General features: G+C 32.9%; 1 protein-coding gene and 1 pseudogene across 4 annotated transcripts in view; both read right to left on the bottom strand.

Annotated features, from left to right (window-relative positions):
• The window catches only part of Opa1 (OPA1 mitochondrial dynamin like GTPase), an 81,533-nt gene that overhangs the window by 44,997 nt on the left and 10,360 nt on the right, over positions 1-26,176 (bottom strand). For 2 of the 4 annotated variants that reach the window (XM_047563309.1, XM_047563310.1), the window contains 10 exons: positions 19,473-19,583; positions 14,875-14,928; positions 9,381-9,485; positions 7,647-7,733; positions 6,855-6,968; positions 2,937-3,017; positions 2,739-2,813; positions 2,120-2,191; positions 1,938-2,037; positions 1,485-1,615 (listed from right to left, as the gene is read on the bottom strand). In XM_047563309.1, the coding sequence (XP_047419265.1) occupies positions 1,485-1,615; positions 1,938-2,037; positions 2,120-2,191; positions 2,739-2,813; positions 2,937-3,017; positions 6,855-6,968; positions 7,647-7,733; positions 9,381-9,485; positions 14,875-14,928; positions 19,473-19,583 (930 nt within the window). The remainder of the gene's footprint in view (positions 1-1,484; positions 1,616-1,937; positions 2,038-2,119; positions 2,192-2,738; positions 2,814-2,936; positions 3,018-6,854; positions 6,969-7,646; positions 7,734-9,380; positions 9,486-14,874; positions 14,929-19,472; positions 19,584-26,176) is intronic. The other 2 variants (XM_047563311.1, XM_047563312.1) reach the window with 1 other exon arrangement.
• On the bottom strand, positions 11,945-13,186 carry LOC124992768 (glycoprotein-N-acetylgalactosamine 3-beta-galactosyltransferase 1-like; annotated as a pseudogene).

The following is a 26,176-nucleotide window of genomic DNA, read 5'->3' as shown; positions in this document are numbered from 1 at the left end:
AAGAGTTAACATAACAGGCCTGAGAGAATTCTGAAAAAGGCCTACTTCCTTTTCCTGGCATCTGGGAACTTAATTGGTAAATAATCCCCTATATTGATATAAAACTTACTCTAAATAATAGTGGCTCATTGGGCAAGTAATGTAGTTAATGCTGAACACATGCCTTCCTTTTGGGAGTCTGGAATTTTGGTACACAAGTGTGCCTATCTGACCAGCATCTGACAAAAAACTTCAGGTATGGAGTCCCTAACAAGCAACTTGTTGCCTCCAGACTTCCAGACTCCTTTGTACCCTTTCACTGTAATAAATCTTAGGTGTAAGTATGACTGTGTGGCAAGTCCTATGAGTTGTTCTATACAATCACTGAATCTAGGGCTGGTCTGTTTGGGAGACTCCTGACACAGAGGAATAGTCCCAAAAGGTGTAAGATGGGAAGGACACATTCTATGTAGCAGCAGTGGGGATGGTTACACAAAGTTTAAAGTTGTTGTTATACAGGGGATAATGATATAACAATACTAATACTCAGAGATGATAGCTGCCATGCAATAACAAACACTTTCATGCCTAGCATTATTCCAACCACTTTAACCATATTTGTTTAACTCCAAACCTTCAAAACCTATGAGATAGTACCATTAACATCCTCATTCCACCGAACGAGGAAGTCTAAAGCTCTGAAAAGTTGAATAATTTACTCAAGATTACATAGTTAGCAAATGGTAAAGCCAGGATTTGAAACTAAGCAATCTGGTTAAAGATTCTGTACTCTGAACCCAGAAGCTTTTGCCTTTATAATTAAATAGAGAACATGCTTAAGTGAAGACTTGAACCCTAATAAGACACAGGAGGAGGAAATAGGGAAGTTGTTAAGAGATTTCAGTGAAATAATTCTAAATATATTCCCCTAAGGGATACTGAATACTATATATAAAACTCAGAATTTCAGAAATAAAAATAGCCTTAGATCTTATCTAGTCAACTAGACTAGTGGGCTGGATTCTAGATTGAATGGGTTCAGAAAAGTGATTAGGTTTGCCTACGAGCACAGATCCAACTGACAGTGGAGCATGGATAAGAATGCTGGAACCTGACGACAATAAAAATCTGCTCTACTATGCAGTCTTAGTGAATGAGAGAAGGTAATGTTTATCTGCAGTAAAATGGCATATATAAGATCCAAAATAAACCTATACTACCACTGATTTGTGGAAGGAAGGAATGAAGAAAGGAAGGGAATGCAAAAAAAGCAGTTTTAAGTATTTTCGAAGTAAATTAACTATAATATACGTGGAATTTTATTTATATTCCAAAATTACACTTGAGTAATTTACTATAATTTTCTGATACTTTGTTTTTAAATAGGAATTAAATCCCAAGATTACTCTCTAACAAAGATTAAAAATTTAAAAATAACCAATCCCTATCACAAAGCTAGAGATTGCATGAAGAATCTGTTCTTACAATAAAGAACTTGCCCTCACCCTGCTTGGACTAGCTACATTCTTCTCTGCCAGGTCTACTTTGGTCAAAACAAATATGGTCCTTCTTCCATGAGGATCCATTTGACTAACTAAGTCTGTAACAATACTGCGTTCAGCATCCACAGATCCATCTGAAAAAAAGTTGAAAAATGACACTATAATAATTGCAAAGTAAACACAAACTATACCTTAATGTCTGCTTTATAACAAGAAACATTTTCTTAATACGTTTACCTTACTTATGAAAGGAAAATCTGAATAATAAAAATTTCTATGATTCCTAGAAAGAAAATAATCAAAATATCCTCAACTTCAATTTTGTTGCAAATAAAATGAACAAAAGGAAAAGTAAATGCCCATTTGTCTTATATATTTACATAATGTGCATTATTGAGAGCAAAGCTTGGATTACTAAAGAAAGCATATCAATGTAACTACAATCTTTTGATTTACCTTGAATGCACAGTATGATGGCGTTAGGATTCTGCATATAAGCTTTGCTGATACTAAAAATAGTTTCCTTTGTGTCAGGAGCCATGCCTGATGTGACAGTCTGGAAGAAAAAGGTTTTAAATGTCATTATAAATGTTTTTCACAATAGAAATAAAATAAAATCATGTTTTGTATATACTTACATTAATCACACCTGGTAAGTCAACAAGCACCATCCTCTGCAGTCCAGGGCCTTTTACATTTAAGGATATAGTCTATTCAGGAAGAAAAAAAATAATTTTGTGGAGGGAGGTTGTTAACAATTTTTCTGGAGTTATATATTCTGAAAATTCAGCATCTCATCCATTCAGATACAGCATTTGGAAAAAAAGTTGTTCCGATCCTAAAAGTAATTATTCTAGAATATTATCCACAAAATGATACATTATTTAGAACATTTTCAAAAAAATCTCATTTTTCAAAAAAATTGTCTTGAAATAGATATAATAATCAAACATCAATACCAATACTGTAATTTATTTGGAACTATAAATAATGCACTTCTATAAAACATCATTTTGTTTGGTTTTGTTTTTGGAACCAGGGACTGAACTCAGGGGCTCCTGACCACTGAGCCACACCCCAGCCTTATTTTGTATTTTATTTAGAGACAGGGTCTCATTGAGTTGCTTAGTGCCTCACTTTTTCTGAGGCTGGCTTGAACTGGAGATCCTCCTGTCTCAGACTCCCAGGTTGCTGGGATTACAGGCATGTGCCACCGTGCCTGGCTAAAACATTGTTGAAATAAATTGCAACCCTTACCTCAGGGCTAACTGTACAACCTTCTTTCACATTTTTCCTCATTCGAAGTTCTATTTCATGTCTTAATGCTGCAAGCTATTAAAGGAAGATAACAAAATTCTAAGAAAATTTTAGTTCACAAATAATCCATTTAATTATTTTATAAGCTCATAGAGCTTATAAAGATACACATATAAGCCTCAGATGAATTCTACTTACATCTTCCTCTTTGGTAAGATCAAACTCTCGAGAACTATCTTTAAACAAGGCCACATGGTGAGGACCTTCACTTAGAGTCACCTGAAATTATAGGAAACAGATATAATGACACATTTATAGTTAATATTAATTCCTACAGCATTTACCTGGTTCAGCCAGGGCCACTGCAGGGCACACATCTGAAAGTTCTTCACACTGTATTTCAGGAGCATCCCCTGGAGCTATCACCATGGCAGTTCCGTAGTGTTCATGTATGTATCACATATGTTGTGATTTCCAACAAGAATGCTGGCTACTCCATATCTTGTGATTTTACCAATGCTCCTGCCCTTTTCATTCCCTAGTCAATGTCATGCAGATAATGCTGAAACTTAAAAAGTCAAAGAAAGTCCTGCACTTAACTTCAAAGGTGAATTTAGGTAAAGGACATTCATTTATTCAACATCTATAATTATACGAATTATTTGTCAAGTGTTGCAGTTAGGAAAACACAGTTGACTTGTCCTGTTGTAGGCCTCACTACATACTGGGAAAAATATACATAGGATAGAACAGTGTGGCAAAACCTAGGGTGCCACAGATGAGAATAGCAATGACTGTTAAAGAGAGGCTTTACCCAAGGAGTGGCCCTTGGACAAGAATATTTTTAAAAATATATTAATGGTCAGGGGTTTTATGAGAATTTCTAAATTTCACATTCCTTAATGTAGCAATTTTAACTTTTCAAGTTTCTCTATAATTTTTTACTATTTTACTTTAAAAACACAATTCCTTCCACTGACAGTAGCTACCAGGTTAGATAAAATAGCTGCTAAAAGCAACTACAGCATATCATGGACCAAGTCCCAAAGGATTTGCAGGGGATTTTCCTGCAGCTGTTTTCCATCAGAGCATTTGTGACTCAGGGCAGAGGTATAAGAGAAAAGCCTGAAACCTGCAGCAGTTACACTGGGTTGACTAGACAAAACTGGAGTTCAGGTTTATCAAGCAGCCATGACCTTCTAAGGTATCAAGATTCCAGAAAAAAATATACCACAGAAGTGAACTCCCCACAAAACTAAGCCCTACACCCTGTGCACTATTTCCCTTCAAGACATGTTCATATTAGAAAACCAAGCAGAAAGTAGCTGCGAAGAGGCTAAAATGCTAAGTCAAGACTTTGCCAATTTCACTGATCTGGGGAGACAAAAATATGGAGAGCAGGATCCACCAAGGAGGAGGATCCTAGATAAAATACTAGAAATCTAATGGCCAACTCGCAATATGCCAGCATTATGAGTTGCAAGAAAACCTGTCAATACTCTTAACTATTCATCAGAACAAAGTTAATTCTTTCCTGAAGTATCATCCATCACTTCTACAATTAGGGTACTAGTAACAATGCAAAAAGTAGGTTTCCAATGTTTTTACAATTGATTATGAAGTATGATATGAAGCACAGGTTCACTTTGGGCTGTTGGAGGTATCCCAAAATCCCATCAATGGTAAAATGGATTTATAAAGTGTGGCATACTCAATAGCACAGAAAAATGAAGAAGGAACAAGTATCACACAACATGGTCCAAAAAAGTATACTCTCTTGTCTGAATCATACTAGACTGCCTGATACTCCTTGTTGTAATTATAAACAGATTTCACTTCTTGATTAATATCAGCTCATTGTCTCATTTTCTACCACTACTCTAGCTGTAATTCTTGGCGATTTCCAATTTTCCACTTCTTAATTACTCCATACCCACTCTACCAGCTAAATATGAAAGAAAAAGAAGAAAAAAAACAAAAACAAAAAAAAACCAAACCAAACCAAAAACCCCCCAAAGCCCTATACAGATTTCTAATACTTCTTGTCTTTATCAAGCTACCTCAACATCTCACAAAATCTTCATTTCCTTCTCCTATCTCAATCCTTTATATAACAGCTGACAATTTGGCTTCTTGTTTCACTAAGGAAGCAATCGAAAAACTTCCACATATTCCACTTATTTGCCTTCACTGGTAAACTGAATGATTGCTTTTCAAGTCTTTTTTTTTTTTTTCCTACTAACAGGGACTAGGAATTGAACCCATGGCTTTGCACATGCTAGGCAAGCAATCTACCACTGAGCTACATTCCCAGATCTTTTCATTTTATTTTGAGACAGAAGTTGCCAAAGTTACCCTTGAACTTGTCATCTTCCTGCTTCAGCTTCTTAAGTAACTGGGATTATAGCCATGTGCCAAGATATCTGGCCACCGCACCTGGCTGACTGCTTCTCAGCCTTCATCTTTACCTTTCAGCAGCATTTGACCTCACTGATCACTTCTTCCTCCTCACAGTATTTTCACCTGACTCCCAGTAATTACAGTCCTGGTTCCCCTCCTATTGCATCAGCTGGACCTTCACACATTCCTTTATTGTCTCTTCACTCAACTTTTTAATACTGAGCATGCCCAGGAGACAAATCTGAGTCCTGTGTTTAGATCCACAACCTCCTTCATCACTAGCATATACCCTCTCTTTCCATGTCAAATATGGCAACTTTCAAACAGATTGATACTTTCAAAACAGACTGATAATCCAACCATTTCTTATTACTTCACTGCTATTTCACCAGTCCAAGGGTCAACTAGACGATTCAATAGCCTCCCACCTGGTCTCCATGATTCTATCTATCTTGCCTTTGTCTAGTTTTAACACAGCAGCCAGACCCTTGAAAAGGCAATATTACTCTGCTCAAAATTCTGCATTGGCACCTCATTTTATTCAAAATAAAAATCATGGTTTTTGCAAAGGTCTGTAAGGTCTGATGATCTGCTTCACCCAGTCCTCCATTATCCCTATGACATCGTCACAATTCTCCATTCTGTTCAAGTCACACTGGTGTCTTTACTCTTCTTCTTCTTCTTTTTTTTTTTTGCAGTACTGGGGATCGAACTCAGGGCCTCAAGGCAAGCACTCTACCAGCTGAGCTGTCTCCCCAGCCCTTTTACTCTTCTTTGAATATGACAGTGCCTCCCTCCTCCAACCACCTCAGGGGCTGGACACTAGCGAGTCTCTTTGCTTGGAACGTGATTGCATGTGACTACTTCCCTCACTTTCTGCAAATCTTGGTTCAAACGCCACCTTATCAATGCAATCTACCAGTACCCTATTACCTCTATTCTACTTGCCTAGCTCCACTTTTTTCTTTTTCTTGTAACACAATAATTATCAAACATACTTTATAATTTAGTTGTTATGTTTGTTGTTTGTCTCCCTCTTCCAGAACATATTCTCCATTATGACAAGAATCTTTTTTTGTTTGCCAACATACTGCTCAGAACAGTACTGGTACATATAAAGAGCTCACCAAATACTTGTTTAAAGAAAGACTGTGTCCACTTACTTTTTCCATGTGCGCATCCATGGATTGTTAGTGTTTCTATATATGGACAACTTGTTATGAGTCCTGGCCTCCTTTACCTCAAATGACTTTGCAATGGGTTCGTTTTCTTACATTATTTTTCCTCCCATATATCAATATAAGCAGCATATAAATACCTTCAAATTTTTCCCTTGATGCAACATTTCAATTGTCACTGCCCTCTTTGCTCTTTTTTTTACAATAAAACTATATATATTAATTAATTTCACTTCTAATATTCTCATTCTCTTCCTCAATCTCTCATATATCTTATTCCCAATAAAATCCAAAGTTCTCACCATGGCTCAGTACAGCCTGGCCAGCCACTGTTACCTCCACTGTCTTCTCCCACACTCTCTTCTCCTGCCACATGAGCATTCTGGTTGGGCCTCCTACTGATTTCTACACTGGGAATGATTCAAATACTATATAAAAGTTCTCGTTTTAGCTAAAAGTCTTCATTTCCACCAAATGAACAGCTCTCACCAAGTGGTGACTCTCCTGAAGCACTTCATTCAGATGGCTGTTTTCCTACCTTCACCGGAGAACGTGTCATCATCTCCCCAGATCCTCGAGGGAATATTCGTGCTTGAGCAATCATTTCTAACACGCTTGTTTTTCCAGCACTCTGATCTCCAACCACAACAACCTTAACACAAAGCAAATAGCATTCATATTTCTCAGATAAAAATTAGTTTAGACATAGAATGTCACTGAGCTTTTTTAGTCTTTTAAAATAATTAGTTAAAAAATGAGTTTTTGAAAACCCAAAACAAAATGATGGTTGATACATGTAGTATCAACCATTAGTATAAACAGCAAAACATTAATTAGATTCGTTATTTATAGTCAAATTTTAATTTAAAAAACTTGTGTTGATTAAAACCACTTTTTCTACTGCTAGATTATTAACTCTCCACAAATCTTCCCATAGCTAGTTTATTCTTTAGAAATACATTTAAATTCTATTATGTTAAATTTCATTTGTGTGCCTAATTTAATTCATGGTTCAGATATTTTACTATTATAAATCTAATGAATTTATAATGCCAAAAACCTGATAAGTCTTCCTTCATAACACATAAAACATGTAATACATAAATATATTTATATTTATATGGAGCAAAATAAAGAATCAAATAATACTCAGTGCTTAAGTATCACCTGAACACATAAATAAGATTATATAGGTAAAAAATTATGTATGTTTATGTCTGTTACACATATGTATATGCATACATTATGTATATAGATACATAAAATTTTTAAGAAGCTAAGATGATTTTTGCTAATGAGCAAGTTCACTGTGTATTAATTTTTCACTCACCCGTGGTAGGTGATCTTGTGTATTATAACTGGCATCATAATCAGAGAGAACATCAAGAACTTCTGAATACATATCAATCAAAGATTTCTGTAAAATTTTTAAAAAATCAGTATGCGTGAAAACATTAAGGAAAAAATACTACAGATGTGTCAAGAGAAAAAAATTAATATGTTTAAATTGCATTTCTGTGATTATTATATTGCTTTTTCCAGTTACATAACTATATCTTCACAGTAAACATTAAAAGACTACATAATAAAATGCCATTTTCATCTTCAGTTTAGAATTTCAGTTTAATTTAGAGATAAATTCAGGATTTCCTAACTTTCTAATTAAACGATAAAAGAAGGAAGTTATTAATTCTGATGAGTTAATACTAAATGTCAACAGAGGAAGACCATTAACACCAGAAAAGCCATAAAAGAGGCCAGGTGATCAACTGACAAGGAAACTATTCTCTGCCAAATATGGGGTGTATGTATTTGACAGGGAGAAAATAAAATGGGTAGAGAGCATGTGCAAGTGTGCAATATCTGAGGATAAAACTAGAGAAATGATCACCAAGAGGACTGTTAAGCCAGTAAGAGAGGTTAAGTTTCCTCTGACACCTGTGAAGGCTACTATGTTAGAGCATCTGGCACAGACATCCTAAATTGTTCCTGTGTAGACCAGGAATGAACATGGTGTCTTGCACATAACAAGCTTCAGGTAAAATATCTGATGACCAAACAAATAAGCAAATAGGTCTGGAAAGAAAGATAATCATCAACATTTAATAATTAAAGGAAGGTTTTTAATTTTTTTAAGATAAGTTTTAATGCCAAGATAGGAACAATAGGACTTATATTATACCTGGAAGTAATTAAATGGCAAGCAACTGCCAATTCATCTATCTAAAAATAAGCAAAAAAATTTTCATTACCAATGAATTTTATGAGAGAAAACGCCATTTCTCAGGTAAATTCTCAACATATGGTTACTTAAGGATGTGGCTTTGTCTACGGCCATACCACCCTGAACGTGCCCGATCTCGTCTGGATGTGGCTTTTCTCCATTGACAAGTTGTAAACAAAGCCATACTTTATCTATTTTGTGCTGTCATGACTTAAGAGTCAGAGCTACGAACACATTCTTTAAACTAGAATGATACCTTTGGACTTTGGCTATAGAATGTATGTGCCAATGGTACTTATTTTGAGATTGTGCTTACTTACAACATTTAAGCTAAATGAATTACTTTAATTTCATTAACTACAAATGGCTTGGCTTGGTTTTGTGGGAAACAAGATTTAATTTATTCAGAGGTAATTACCAATGTGCTGATAACAATACCAGCATAAACGTTTTCAAAAATTCTCATAAATGCCCAAGAAGCTTCTCTTAGAAGATGAATGTTAATTTTTTAAATCAAATAAAATGGCCCAGTCATTCACTGGAAATAATAGAAAGGCAATGACGATGTTGTAGTTAAATGTCCATCAAATTAATAATTTTAATTTTGTAGATGTAGAAATTAAGCCTAAAAATAAACTTAAGTATTTCAGAAAAATAAATTCACAAGAAATTAGACTTTATGGATCCAGTATAAAGTAAATCTTGGAGACTTAAATTTGTGAAATGTTGACATTGAGTTGGAAATAAAAGAATACCAAAACATTTGACAGTTCCTTAAAATCTGGTATCAATGAACAATGGTACGTGTCAAAGTTCTGAGAATAAATTGAAATAAAATACCTTCAGCTTCCTATGATGGATGCCTTTATCATCCTTCTGCAATACTAATTTTCTCAATTCTTTGTTCTCCTTTTCTAAACGTTCCAAGATTCTCTGATACTTTAACTGCAAAAAAATAATACATGTAACTATATAAGGAAAAGATGGCTCAATAAATATTAAGTCCAAATTAAACTCTTCCAAAATTTTGAAGTTACATCACCTACTTAAAATGAATATTACATTTAAAAGGCTTATAAGGCAATAATGAGAAAAACTCCTGAATTATTATACAGTGAAATTCACAATTTTCTATTGTAATTTGGCATTTAATTTGAAAAATTCTTTACCAATTGCTTACGTTGAAAAAATTGAGTTATTTAGAAATATTAAATATGTAAGAATTTTAAAAACTAAGTTCTGAAGTACACCTAAAAAGGCAGTATTTCTTTTTGTATCAAAATTTAAGGCTTTCATTATAGGGCCACTTGACAAAAATTCAGATTCATTCCATTCCCAAGTTATTTTGTTTTAATTGATGATATGATATAAAGTAATAATAACTACAATACCCAAGCATGTAGCATGTGACCAGCCATTTACTAAGTTATTTCCCATGCATTAACTCCCTTAGCCATCCCAGAAATCCCATGTGGCAGGAGTTATGCAGAGTAGGATTTTAAGGTTAGGGATGTTTGGTAGCCTGCCCAAGGCCACCCAGCTTGTGTCAGTAGAGGAACAGAGTTTTTGAATACAGATTTGTCTGAGTCAGAGGTTCATACACTCTTCAGTTTTGTTAAATGTCAATGCCCAAAGAAAAATGTCAATATTTAAAATTATGATATAAAAACAGGTTGTAAAGAAAACTAATACATTCAAAGAGGGTATTCAGTAGTTGCTTGGTAACATACACTTCTTCTTAAGTAAATGTGATCCTTGTGAACTGGTCTTCCTAGTTCTTATTTCTTCTAAACATTTAAAAATATACAGGCAACTACTAAGAAGCACTCCTCCCTTTAATCAGCAGAATGTTTATATATAACCTACACCACAGTTTTCATAATAGAAAATATTTCTTAGATAAGTTTTTAGGTTTTAATCTTTTGATTAAAACAAGTTTTAGAACAAAGTAAATAACAGTTAATCATGGTCCTATCCTCTGAGAATGTCCAGCTTAAACCAAGTTAAAGAAAACATATAATTGAATCATATAATACAAACAGGTTACACTATACTATAAACATTTTTTACATATACATTTATATCTACTAATAGCACATACAACAAAATTCTGGTAGATCACTGTTGTCTAATATGACAATCACAAGTCACAAGAAACTACTTAAAATATGGCTGTCTATAAAGATATGCTGTAAGCGTAATCTTATTTAATATTTTTACATGGATTACATGTTGAAATTATATTATTTGGTACATATTGGGCTAAATAGCATATTGTTAAACAACTACATCTGTTTCTTTTCATGCTTTTTTACTGTGAAACTTTCAATTTCTCAGGTGGCCTTCAAAAGTCTTTCTACTGGAGATCATTGATATGGACATAGCAAATTCCATGGATTTATCATATTATAAATACTGCATAAAGTGTTGTGTCAATGCCCAGTGGCTAATAACTACAACTGCACAAGTCAAAGGGTTGATATTAATGTATACATAAGGGTGGTAGGATTTCCACTGGCTCATTTCCTTGTAAATATGGAATCTACTGTAGGGTTTATAATTTCATTCTTTAGAACACATGTCAACTGTAGCTACACTGCAGAGATGTGCCATTAGCCTTTTGCAACACTCTAGAACAATGATATACTATAGGACACACTGCAATTACTTTGAGAGCTTTTCAACACAAAGATTGCTAGGTTTCATTCCCAGAATTGGATGGAGACAAGAATCTGCCATTTTTAACGTGCTCCTAAAGGATACTGATGCTACTGATTTAGGGATCACTGTGAGACCAGTGAATTTTTGAACTTTCAAAATGTAGTTTTACTAATGTACTTTAGGATAAGTGCCATTCTTAGTCTACCTTCTTCTTGAGTAGATATTGCCATTTATAAATAACCACAATAAAATTTTCATTAGATAACTACGTATGTGGGGAGGGTGAGAGGTTCATTTATATCACACTGCAAATAAGTAGAAACAATACTGAGCAACCATATTTCCTTGTAAATTTTCTTCAGGGCAGATCTGTTTAGTAATGTGTATGTTACATAGTACACTGCAGTTTTAGCAAAATTAATTATTTTCTCAATGACAATAATATACATGGTCAGGAGCCAACAACAAAATCTCTTCTAGTTCTGCTACTTTGTCACAGTTTTAAAAATGTAAGTTCCTTATATATATGTGTTATGTGTGTGTGTATGTACATACACATATATTACCATATCAAAACATTTTAAGAGACTTCACAGTTTCAGCTTAGTCATTTGAAAGATTTCTATATGGAATGTTCACTCAGAATTAATTCCTCACTGGGATTTCAGGGTTCTATGTCAAAAATGCAGAAGTTCTTCATTGCAATGCTAGGCATTTTACCTTGGCTCATTCACACTTTTCTTTCAAGGGTTTCCTAATTATACTCTTGGATCTTCAGTTTTGTTTGCTTGAATTAATTCAATTTCTCAGCTATGGCAGGTTGATATCTATATAAATAGCCATTTGGACGAATAAACAAGGTATACTTGCTTCATGTACAATCAACATAGTGAAAAGAAACTGCAATATCAGAATGGCAACCAGGACTTCTACGGGAGGATAATAGTTATAATAACAGTACCAAAAGGTTCTGGGTATTTAACCTTTGGTTAGGCAGTGTTCTGGCAGAAAGGGATGAAAAGTTTCTTTTCTAGTAGTTATCTCTAGAAATCTCCAGTTTTAAATTTACAATTTTCATGCATTTCCCAGTCTTCAATGGATGAACTATGTATACATCTGACTGTTTCAAATGCATCACCACCAAATCTCCTCAAAGTTTCTTTCCTTAGTACATATCCTGTTCCTCCATTCATGCAACCCTGCTTTACATAGTATTTCTTCTCTCAAAGTAAATGGGTTCCTCAGGGTCAAGATTTTGAAAGCAGCCATCTCAAATTGTCTAGTATGACATATGTATCATCATCTGCTTTCATACACCAATCAGCATCTTTTAAATAATGGTCATGAACATACTGAAAAGCTTTAGCTGCTTTCCAGTACAGGTGATCTCTCCTGTGGTCTTTAATCTCACAGTAGGAAAGTCTTTAACACCACTTTATTACAACACTGAACTCATGATAGCTGTGACATGTTTGGACTTTTTCTCTAGATTCTAAGGGCATACATAACCCAACAAAGAATTTTAACTTCTTGATAGAGGTTTCCAGTGATGTCTGTTTTCGTCTTTATGTTGGCTAGAAACTGCATTCGAGTTCATTTATCCTTCTAGAAGATTCTGTCATTATCATCTGAATGCTAGCATGAGGATCATTATAAAGAATATTAGCCAATGTGTCACCTGTTCTCCCAACAAAATACTACATAGCAGAGAACATAAGAAACTCCTATTGCTAATCTACAGAGGAAGGTTAAAAAAATTCAACCAAGATTTAGAGGTTATTTTCTGAAAGCGTATTTGTGACATCAGCAGTTGCTCCCTCTTGCTCCTCCTGAGGGTGGAGAGAGAGATAAGGCAGACTGATGACCTTTTCTCCTACTCCTGGCAACAGCCAGGCTTGCTACTGTCCAGATCACTTTGAGCAGCGAAGATGGCCAACGCAGGGCCAGCACGCATTCCTGCCCACTTGCTCCTCTCCTCCCCGCATCATGTCCACATCTATAACACCAATGATTTTTAACCCCTGCTGTATCTCTATGCTATGTTGCTTTTAGTTCTTTTAGATAAATACCAAGAAGCAGGATAGCTGGGTCATATGGTATTTCATTTCTAATATTTTGAGAAATCTCCATACTGCTTTCCAGAGTGATTGTACTAATTTGCAGTCCCACCAATAATGTACGAGTGTACCTTTTCCCCCACATCCCTGCCAGCATTTATTATTATTTGTCTTCTTGATAACTGCTATTCTGACTGGAATGAGATAAAATCTTAGTGCAGTTTAAATTTGCATTTCCCTGATTGATAGAGATATTGAACCCTTTTTCATTTATTTGTCACCCATAAAGAAGAATGAAATTATGATACTTTCTGGTAAATGGAGAAAATGGAGATCTTCATGCTAAGTGCAATAAGCCCAACTGAAAAAAATCAAGGGTTGATTATTTTCTCTTTTATGTGGAAACTAGAGCAAAATAAGGGAAAGAAGGTAGTGAAAAGGGGTAGTCAGTATCATAAATATATAGAGAAGACCAGTAGAGTAGAAGGAGGTCCAGAGGGAGACAGGAAGAATGAGAAAGGGAAGGAAATAATGAATGAATTTAACAAAATCATGTTATATGCATATATAAATGTACCACAGGGAATTTCACCTTTATGTATATGTAGAAAGTATTAATAAAAGATAAATAATCAAGTGAAATGAAGATCAGCAGAAGAAGGAGAATGGGGGAAGAAGGAGGGGAAGGAAGGAACAGGGACTGAAATAAAATTCCATGCCATGTATGATTTTGTCAAAATGAACCCAACTCCTATGTACAACTATAATGCTCTATAAATAAATACATAAATAGTAAAAAAATAAAAAAAACTATATGGTGCCATCCAGAGTATAGGTGATTCTAGTACATAGTCAGGTATGAGACTCAGTGAAAAAAATCAAAGAAACCTATGACTCAAAATGTACATACTATTCACTTAATTTCATCCAGATTGACCCTTGTTGTTTTTTTTTCCTAAATACAAAGATCCAAGATGATAAATCTGTTAACTTTTAAAAATAACTCTAAACGATTGTATTTTACTGTTATTTATGTAGAACAACAGATAATGGAGTGATAAGACAACATTGCACTAGAAAGTCATCTACTCATAATACTGCAAAAGTTACCTACTCACAGAACAGATATTAAAAATGATGATTTTTAACCAACTATTAAAAGAAGAGCTTTTCAAAGTAGAATCACAAATATCGTTAGAAAAGCCATTGGTTTTAGGCTTCAGAGAAGCAAAGGAAAAGATTTCTGAGAGTTCACTAGACTTACATGGTAGACTCAACTTAAGTTCCTTTAACTGTTACCAATTAAAGAAATAATATTATCAATATAAAAATGTACGCGTGAGTTTCTGTAAGATCAAACCACTTTCCTTCCTTTTTTCACAGTAGTTCACCTTTTAAATTAGGAAGATTCACTCAAAGTGAGTTTTCACACATAAACAAGTTAATTCAATAATTATGTAGTTCCTTCTTAGTTCCCAATTAGCTTTTCTCTCTTAGTGATAATAAGCACTTTATCAATAACAATTTCAAATACTGCTCTGCTAAAAAAGTAAACTTCCAAACTTACACTGGATTTTTAAAAAAAAAACCTGGGTTTTCTTACTCATCAGAATTACCTGAGTATGCAGTAGTTCTTCTTGAAGTTGGTCAATTTTCTCTTTGTCTGACACCTAAATATTTAAAAGAAGTTAATTTTAGTTGAACAGTTAGGTTTATATACAATGTACAATAAGTTAAATTTTTTAAAAAGTATCAAGAGTAAAAACTACTGGCTTTATATGCATAACTAAAACAAAATTTAATCAAGTGATTATTTAAGAAAATTAAAATGCCAGCAACCAACAAGAAAAAGGTTCATCAAAATCTTATATATTAATAAGTAAAAACCTTTTAACAGAATAAATTTCCTGTTGTCATCCCAGTCATTTCTTATGAAAGGCTTGTTAGAAAAAGAGGAGATTAACACGTTTATTCTTAAGAGGTTGTTTTGTACTAAAGCACAGGGACTTACAATTTGGAGAATAAAACATTGATATCCCTCTAGAAATGTGTTTTGGGAAATCAGATACATGTTAGAAAAAGCTCATTGGTCACAGTGTATTTTTTAAGGAAAAATTATTCATTTCTGTACTTTAAGTGCATAATAAATGCAAAAAGGCAAGTTGCAATTTTAGAGCTTTAAGTTGAACATGATACTTGTTTTTAAATTCAGTTCCAATGCAAGATCCGGCAACCCTTATAATTTAGGGAATGCATTTACAATAATGAAACCAAGTACAACAACTAACATTGATTTGAATATAAAACAAAAAGAGAATAAAATCCACAGGTATTGTGTAAACTACTTCAAATTGTTACTAATAGTGTTAACATAAAATATTTTTGAAAACTCCAGAGAATTTTACAACAGGTTTTAAAGTAGTCACAATACAAATCTAAATGCAAAATACGATGATCAATTGTAATAAAAATGATGTCTCTTATGACAAATTCACAAACTGCACTTTGACTTCTTGATAAGGTACAGAAGTTGTCATCCTTAGTCTTTAAAAATTATTTTCTAATTTCTGAAAAATCAAAATTTGTAAATGTGAATTTATTTTACAGGAGAAAAAAACTAAGTTAAATTCATATTCTTTATCATTTAAATCTTCGTACATATTCACTGAGCTATTTAAGCAATCAAGACATCAATGGCAGCAAATACATATGAAAAAATTTTAAATGATTATTGAGGTAGACATTAGTAAGTCTTGTCCATGCTATAAAGTTATTTTCAGATTTTGTTTTGTTTTGTTTTTGTACTGGGGATTGAACCCAGGGGTACTATACTATTGAGTCACATCCCTAGCCCTTTTAAAAATATTTCATTTAGAGACAGGTTCTCACTGATTTGCTTAGGGCCTCACTAAGATGCTGAGGCTAACTTTGAACTTGTGATCCTCCTGCCTCAGCCTCCCAAGCTGCTGGGATTACAAGTGTGCACTAGTGCGCCTGGTTATTTTCAGATTTAATTCCTGTTTCTAAGTACTTTTACAAAATTCCCCCAAACTTTTACCTAAACAGATGATAGGCTTACTAGAAATAATAGACACATTTTCTTATTCTGGAAAGACTATGTCTGAAAATCTCTAAGAATGATTTGGTAATGAGAAAAAAAAAAACAATAAGATAAACTTTGTTTTCCCAATCCTGTATAGCAAGCAGAAACTTGCTGATAAATTTCATTTTTCATTTTGACTATGTGTATTTAGAATGGACAAGAATTATTAAGTCTCCTAAAACATAAGGAGATAAGCAAGTTGAGGAGAAGCCCATAAGTGAAAAAACAAAATTTAGAAGGTCAATGAAGAAATAAATAATTCCATATTATGATCACATGGTATGCCATCATTCTATAATAGTATGATCATAAGTAATTTGTTATGCAGATTAAATACCGAGATCATTTAAAATGGCACTTCGAGATTTACTTTGCTCTATTAAATATTCATCCAACTGCAGCTAAATACATACATAAGCATTAGTTTCAACTATTTTAGCTTTGAATATGAATATTTACTGATTTCATGTAATATATCCTAAATTATTATAGAAAATCCAACACACTCAACATCTAGGGCAATAATTAAGGAACTAATAATAATTATATAAAAAAGTTAAAATGTCTATTATAAGCCAAGAGCTATAAAAGGTTAACTAAATTATTAGTTTTGTAAAATAAGTTAAATAAGTTAGAATGATAGGTTTATTAGAACATAATAAATTCAATCTTGATTTTACTATTAGTATTTAGAATAAGAACTGTTGAGATTTTTATAAATTTGAATTTTTAGGAATATTTTAAATTTATCATTTACTCTTCTGGCACAATTGTGAAAAATTACTCAAGCATAGTTTACTGACATTGTTTCTACCTGCTTAGTCTAATGTACCATCAAAATTAATCTTGATGTTATATTAAAGGATAAGTGGTGGTGGAATAAAAATTAGACCTTTTTTTTTCCTAGGAAACAAGAAAACTTTGTTTCTAAAACAAATGTCAAAGTTTGATGAGAATATATGTTTACATGTTTTCTTCTACTTTCAACTTGAAACTTATCCTAGGTCTTAGTTAGCAACTTGGGTACATTTTATTTTTATGTGCTTTACTGGTAAAATTCAGCTACTTACAATGAGAAGCTCATGTTCTGTTGTTTAACATATTTAGTTTTCTTTATGAAATTAATTTGAAACTCACCCTGACAGAAATGGTATCAATGGTCTTGAAAACAGAGCTTTTCTACAATTCCAGGGCTGTGAAAATGATGGACAAAGAGCGGAATCCTCCGCAGAAACAAGCTAAAGCTGAAAGAGAAAAACCTTTACTAGCTCCTCACAAAACCAAGCCTGATTTTAAATAAGAATTTTTTCCTACTAAGCCATTGTGGCATTCTGAAATACATATACAAGAAGGTCACTGTAATGATTTCTACATATGTATAGATACTTTTAGGAAGCAAAACTACCAGTTTTAATGGAGGCAGTTTTAATCTATTAGCTCTGCTTGAGCTCTTTTACTTAAAAGATCTCGGGAAAATTTATTAGTTGCATCTAGCAAAATAATATAAAATTAAGACCTTCTTATCATTTCAAGAAGGCAAAGGAGAAACAAGGATTAAAAAGCAACAAAAAGTACTGGTGGTTTGTTTTGTACCTCAAGTAAAACTCAAATGACTGAAATGACAAAAATCTCAAAAGAATTTTGATCATGACAGTGAAGAGGTGAAAAGTCATCTCTGTACTAACTCTAGGAAGAAGGAGGTAAAGATTCAGTGAGGAAATGTTCTTTCAGGATGATAAGTGGAATTCATTACAGAAGAGCATAAATTATTTTTAAAGTCCCACTTAGAGTTCATACAAGGTAACAAAGAGGGCACAAACAAGGCCTGTCTGGTACCCTGCTAAGTTATTTTAATAAAAAAAATTAGAGACCTACCAATCTCTATTTTACAAACAAGGAAAGAGGCATAAAATGAATAATCCAATAAACATTAGAAATAGGGATAATATTTCTAAGTCAGAATAAAACCTAGTGAAGTAGGCCCACAATGGATATTAGCCTTTTGCAATATAGAAAATGAATAAGTATTCATTACTGTACTGTACTGTTAGATTCAAAAGCACAATGGTAATCTTTAACCATATCTTGGAATCTTAAAGTGACAGGGACTCATTTCAATTTTACCATTATGAAAAAAACACTTCAGAACAACTTGTAAATAAAGCTATATTCCTATTTCTAAGTATCATACCAGAATATACTAGCTCTTCCCCCTTTTTTCTGTAACAAATCTATGGGATGAATAGATTGGCCTAAACATCCCATTTGTTAGACTATTTAAATGGTACACTCACAATATACAGAAAAGAGAATGTTAAAGTAAGTTAAAAATAATTTATTTTCTTTTCCTTCCTATTTATTCCTTTATTGACTGCTAATAAAATACAAATTTTGATTCCACAGCCATGGAATTTAGAAGAGCCAGTAAGTAACACTGAAAAAATAGAATTACGATGAGAACTGTCAAGAGTTAACCACCACCAAATGAGATAAGGTTAGTCAGCAGAATTATGGAACCTAATCATTATCTACAGTATTGGTTGATGTAGATATCGGAACCTCCTGGAAGTTAATTGCACAACTTAACCTTTTTTCCTGAATAGGATTTGTGTATAATTTTAAAACTATCTTATCTAATAGATGTAACATAATTACCTGATTTTTAGGATCTCAGAGTATAACTGCAAAATCAATTATTTTACTAGAATCTAAAAATCTTTTAACAATACAAACTTAGGAATTATACTGTGGTATTACTTAACAGTCTAAACAACCTCTTAATTGCATCAATATTTGGGTGACTGAACAACTGGACCACATAAACAGTAATTCATAATCTTATTCTAAATACAAATCCACGGACCCTTACAGATAAGCTCATTTTGGAAACTAAATTGCTACAATTGAGCTTGATATTTTGAGCTTTGTCTATACTATACTATATCCACTCCAGGAAAGCTACATATTTTTATGATGTGTCTTTTTTTTTTTAACTTTGTTAAAAATAATTTCTTGTAATTTGAGTCCATGAATGGATTAAGGCGACATGATCTTGGCAGAAATGGCTGATTAGTGTGAACACATCAGTAGCCCCCTTAAATCATCCATCACCTTGCGCTTCTGTTGGGCATAGCTCGTGCTATACTGGCCAGCAGTTCTGCGTGCTTCTTCTTCATGCTCTTGAATTTGCTGTTGTAAGAGAATGAGCTCACCAAGCAGACCCTGCCATGAGTTTACAATGAGGAGAAGAGGAAAATTGGGGAGGAGAACAATGTTAAATCAAAGGGCACAACAAAGAATAGATGTAAGATAGGGAAGAATGGATAGGTTAAAAAACAAAAATGGAAACCCATGCACCTTTAGAGCCTTCATACAGCTAGGCTCTGTACTGCATTTCCATTTTCCCCCTCAGTAAAATTAGATGTCTCAGAAAAATAAAACAGCATAGCTTAAAAAGTAAAATGCAATCATAACTGCTGAATAATGTAAGCCAGATATACATCAACACCTAGTAAAACCCAGACTAACTGGAATGCTCCAGGAAGGCAGCATTGAAGTTCACTGGATTTCCTGGTACAACCCTTAATTCTGAATTGCCAATGTGAGCTAATATATGCTCCTAACTTGAAACATGGAGAAAAAAGCAAAACTGATATTTTTTAAAACACTGCTCATCTTACAGGTCTAAATCTAATTCTCAACTATAATTCTCACCAGACTAATTGGAAAACCATAATAGTTTATTTACTTATTACTTATTAAGTAAATATTTTTTCCTTGATATGATTTCTTCACTTGAAGACTACAGTCTCCCAAAACCCCATTAATCTGGGTTTTCAAGGAGCAAGGTAATCAAGGTTTTATATTAACTCATACTCTATGTGCCTCTGCACACAAGCTAAAATTAAAAAAATTTTTGTAAGTTAAAAAATGTTTTATGCTCTATTTTGATTTTATACAACATTAAACAACAAGTTTGACTGAATTTTCACTTTTTATGAGCTGTTTTGACATTAAATAGCCTCTGAGAACATAACCAAGCATATATCAACTATCAAGCAAAAGCACTATAAAAGAACATAATAAAGACATAAATATAATTACTATAAAAATTAAAAATTAAACAAAAGCCAGTTTGGATCCAGACACAAAATAATTACCTTTTTTATTTCTAAAATTAATTCTACTTAATTGTGAAATGTTAAATTGGTTATAATTTTTGTTACACTGTATTCATATGTGGCATGATAATAAAAATGTAATTTTCTACACAGTATTTTTAATTGTTGGTCTATAAAATAATCAATTTTGAGAAATGTGAAAGAAAGGACAACTAGCAATTGGCAATGTCATAAGCTTAAGATTTTTCTCAATTAGAAATCCTAAAAAGGTAAAGTTTTAATGAATGAAATAACTAATTTGTGTAAGAACAGTGTCTGGAAAACCAATGGGCTCAGTTTTTATTAAGTCATAAAAACACAGAATTAGGAAAGCTGATACTTACTAAAATAACCTAAACTGAAGTTTTAAATAGCTTCAGAATTTTTTAAATGACTGCCAAAAGTATTTTGTTTTATATAATTAGATAGTCCAAAATACTATAGTAAACATTACATTCAAAACTGAATTCATTCAGAGGCTTAATTTACCTTATCGAACCCAAAGACTTATATACATTTAAGAGTTTTCCAGAAAATAAATACAGAAATTAGTATTATAGTAAAGCATTTTAAATTGTATAAATGTTAATACACAATTTTGGGAATTTCTGCTTCATCCTTAATTTTAATACACTAGGCTCTGATTAGACAACATTAGACAATGCATAAAACTGATTGGTTTATTACAAATCAAAGGATGGAAATAATTGATATTTTTTCCATATGACAAGGGAAATTTCAAAATTTGTTTCCAGATTCAATAATACAAAATATATTTATAAAGTCTGAAGTAATCTTTAAAGACATATCTTTTGAATAAATCAGTTTTATTATGGTCACTGTCAAATCTATTAAAGAAATATATTGCCAACTAACTACCCTCATCATTCTCATTCTCATAATTTCTGTCATTTTTTATATCATTGCTTTTCATCAAACAGTAAGAAAAATAATCTGACAGTTTTATTAATTTGTTCATTTATTTTGGTCGTCACTTCTTCAAATCATGCAAGTGTTTAGATTTCTCATACAACTGCCTTAGAAGCATGTTGGCTTACATGCATCCTATGTTGGCTTACATAATAATGTGCCTGCTATATTTATATATCACCAGTACTAAAATTTATAAAATGCCAAAGATTTTTTTATTTATAGCTTAAATACTCCATCCCTAGGTCATTGCTTATATCTAAATACAAATGCATGATAAATACTCTAATATCTATTAGATTATAAGAAAATGCTCTCTTTCTAATTACACCTCACTTTCCTTCCAAGTCTGTTACTGAAGCACTGTTATGTGAAGATGGGTGAAATTAACTGTTACCTCCTGAAAAAAGTGGGAAGAAAACAAGAATTAGACATATAAAAAGCTATTTACACTATGATATACATCTTAAGGTAGTACTATACATTTTAAGGATGTCCTAGTTTTAGGCATCAAATCTCACCCTCAAAAACCAAGTGATGGGCTTAGACCTTCTAATCTAAAACCATGTGGAACTGAAAGGACAAGGAAAATGTGCACCTGCTATGCAAGATATACTCCTCAGGTATACAAAATATGTTTACTAATAAGTATTTACACAAGCCTTGACATTTTTTATCTCAAGAAATAGTACACAAATCATTATTCTTAAAATACTATATATAAAATATGTATGTGTATATACATATAAAATGTGTATATATATATACATATAAGATATCTATATAAAATATGTATATAAAATATAGCAATTGCTATAAATAATGATAAATAATTCCTGTTAATAATTACAGATGATATACTCTCTAAATGTCTCCCGGCTGATCTCAAATTGACACTGCAGTTCTTAGTCTCATATTTCGTAAATACTCTCAGCTTTATTTTGTTTTTAATCACAACATCAGATCAAGAAAATCAGTAGTAACTCTAGAGTACAAGTGCTCTTTTTTTGGTACCGGGGACTGAACTAGGGGGCACTTGACCACTGAACCACATCCCCAGCCTTATTTTGTATTTTATTTAGAGATAGGATCTCACTGAGTTGCTTAGCACCTCGCTTTTGCTGAGGCTGGCTTTGAACTCTCTATCCTCCTGCCTCAGCCTCTCCAGTCACTGAGATTAAAGGCATGCACCATTGCGCGCGGCTCCAAAGTGCTTTTGACCCGAGAGGTTCAATTACATTTAAATGAGGAAAAATGATAATAATACAATACAAAGGGAGGCATATTTAAATTACTGTGGAGCAAAAGTTGGCAAACTACAGTGCACAGGCTGTAGAGACGTTATGGCCTGCAAGCCCAAATGAAATACTTACTCTGTCCCTGTAAGGAAGCTTGCTAATCCCTGCTGCAAAAATTTTAGTGTCTTTGGTCTGGCAAAAGAACTACATGAAAGTAAAGACTTTTTTCCCCTTCTAGTTAAAAAAAATTCCTAAGCATTATACTACTTTCCAAAGTTTGAATAATTCTGCCATTTGATTAGTTAAAAAGAACTATTTTCTTATTTTTCCCCTCCCAGTTATACATAATTCTGCTGAAGATATTTATGTCAACTGAAAAATGTTGTTACTGGTTATCACAAGGCAATAGATCTTTCCATTTGGGATGAAGTTGCTCCAATCCAGAAATATCATATTCTATTTTACTTTTTGGACAACATCTATATAAACTTATAAGAGACGAACGAAATAGCTATTGCCAGAAATTATTGATACTACAACATTTACTAAATTCTCTTTGTTCTAAATGGTTACCTAAAAAAAGTATCATATACATATATATGTACATATCAAATAAAAACATTTAGTGTTGCTTTTTCTTTCTTTGATTCCTTAGTTTCTTATATACTATGCTCCAGGACACAAATAGTTTTGGATTCTGGCTAAGAATCTAACCAAGGATAGTTTTGCAAGTTGTTAGTTACTCAGAAAACTTAAGAATCCCCCAAATCTGTGGTTACTTGATAGTGACAGTTGTGAAAATTTAATTTTGCTACAAATTCTACATTCTCAGTAGTGTGAGGAATCCCAGAAATGCAAACTTTATGTAAGCAACATTACTTTACTACAATTCAGAATATAAGTGCTTTACAGTAAGTGCTTTTACAGCTAACACAAAGGTAATAAGAGCAAAAAAAATCTTTGGGTTCACCTCTGTTAACATCAAACAAATGTATTTACTTCAAATCAGCCTCTCTTCTACTGAGTTAAAGCAATCAACTAATTTTGCTAAGAGCTCAGCATTATCCTGGGTCCTCCGAGGACAGAGATTTAGTGACAGAAATGGTCCATTAAATAGTAAGAATGCAAGCCAAAGTAAACAGTATTTCATACGGCAAATATCTAAGGAAAGGATAACTGAAGAAATTAAAATGATTATTTAAGACTTCATGAAGGTGACAATAGGCACGTGGGGAAATTAGGCAGGTTAATTAAAAAAAGAAGGGATATTTCATAAAAATAAAAAATTGAATAACATGTTACCACCACAGTATTAATGTATTATCATTTAATAATTACACTGAAAATACTCCTACTACTTTGCATGATTTGGGCCTTTAAAAAGTCCTTCAAATATTTTCTGTAAATCACAAATGTGCTTGTTACCTTCAGAATGGCCATATTATTTACTTCTGTGAGATGTTTTTGACCAAACAGAAACATGATAAAAGTCTAGATAAAAAAATCTCTTTTAACAAATTAATTTTCACTAGAACACAATAATGTTAAAGAATCTAATAAAGAATATACACTAATGGTCTTATTACTTACATATGACTATTATGCAGAAATCTGCAGATTTAAATGATTCCATTAATTCACAAAAATAGGCTCACCAGTCCAATTCCCAAATTGTCTTGAGGTAGGTTTTAAGTTCACTGGGTCTCAAGAATTTTATTCAGTTTACAGCAAGGGTGATTTTCCTCTAGAAGGCACGTTTTAAACTTAACAAAAAGCATTTATTAAAAAGTGATTTTACTGTGTGCCAAACATACCTCAATAAATTGGCTTAGTTAGTTTAAACAAAGTGGCTTTACTATTTTTTCAATGTTTTATTAATCAAAGATATATATCAGAAATTTTGATCAACATAGCAAAATAACTAGTATCTGCAAACTAAATGGATGTAAATCCAGGTAAACCAAAGAATCTTGATTACTTAGTCTGTGCAACATTACGGGGAAATATATTCTTTCTGTAGAATGTTTGAAGACCTCTATAACAACTTTCCCAAACAGTTAAGTCTAGTGAGTCCAGACTAGGCACCACAGGTCAGTTCACTACGTGATTCATTTTGTCTGAATCAAATCAAACTATCTGACAACTGGGTTTCCCTCAACTCCTACCACTTTCACTCCACTTGACTTTGAATGGTCCTAATTGTTCATTTACTTGCCAGGACTTCTCTGAACGTGTTCTCCTATTAGAAAGGATAAATCTTTATTTTAGTTCTAGTTGTAAAACATTTTTCATAGCAGTCCAGTCAGAAACTGTTTCCTGACAACCATTCAGCTGAAGTACAACTGCTTCAAACCCTATTTTAAAATGCTATTTTAAATCTTGGGTTTTCAGACATCAGACTGAACCAACTGAAAAGGTTATCAGCTAACCTCTGGATGCCACCCTACCATTTCTGATTATCACTCAGATTTTCAAACTTCATGTCTCTGTGATTTCAAAAAGTTTATTGCTATGCAAAGTTCTCTCCTTGCACGACTGCATTCAATCATCAATTGTAGGGAAGACTCTTAAAATCGGGTCAGTTTACCTGCATCATGTCTTAGTTGTTCATTATTCTCAAGCATTATAGGCAACAGTCAATCCTTAGAAACAGTGCTTTGTATCAACAGCATTTAAAACCATCAGCTGGGGCTGGAGGTACTTTTTTTCACAGTAAATTTTCAAGTTTATATTTACTATAATTTGATTTAACTGGTAACAAAAGCAGCTTAATTGCAATCTAAATTTAGTGTTTAAAACAAATGTTTGGGAAGAAATAATGTGAGATTTTATTGGGCAAAATAGTTACCGTAAATTATATATAAAAAAAGTTAAAAGGAAACTGTCTACAAGGGCATTTATCTCACACAAACAAAATAAATTATAAAATAAAGCAATAAATTAATTTTCATGTCTATTGTATAAAGTAAAATCTGTACATATAATTAATTAAATCCTCCAAAACACATTCTTTTGCTTTATCTCAATTGCAGAGCTCCCAGTTAATTATTGATCACTCATTTATCAACTTGGCAGAGCTTTGGGGGAATTAACTAAGTCCCAAGATAAGTTCTTCTATCACCAAAGTGATCCCAGGCCATATCAGAAAGAAAGCAGACATGCACACCTCCTCTAACTGATTTAGGCAAAAAGAAATACTGCCACTCAAAAAAACCACACTATCATCCTAACAAACGCTCCTTCTCCCCAGTTAGGTTAGTTTATTTCTACACATTAAATTTACCTGCCTCAAGAACCAAGGCCTTGATGCAAAATAAGCTGTAGCCCACCAACAGCATGAAAAGTCAAGAGTACTATTTGGTTAAAATTATGTAAATGCGAAGTGTATCAGAAAAGATCAAATCAAAAGACAAATACACATTTTGAAGTATACATTCTTCGAAAGATAAAAGTTAAAAAGTGAAAGAAAAATATCTTGATATATAAA

Source organism: Sciurus carolinensis, chromosome 9, assembly GCF_902686445.1.
Source record: "Sciurus carolinensis chromosome 9, mSciCar1.2, whole genome shotgun sequence".
NCBI classification, from domain to species: Eukaryota; Metazoa; Chordata; class Mammalia; order Rodentia; family Sciuridae; genus Sciurus; species Sciurus carolinensis.
This window is presented reverse-complemented; position numbering and strand designations above follow the sequence as displayed.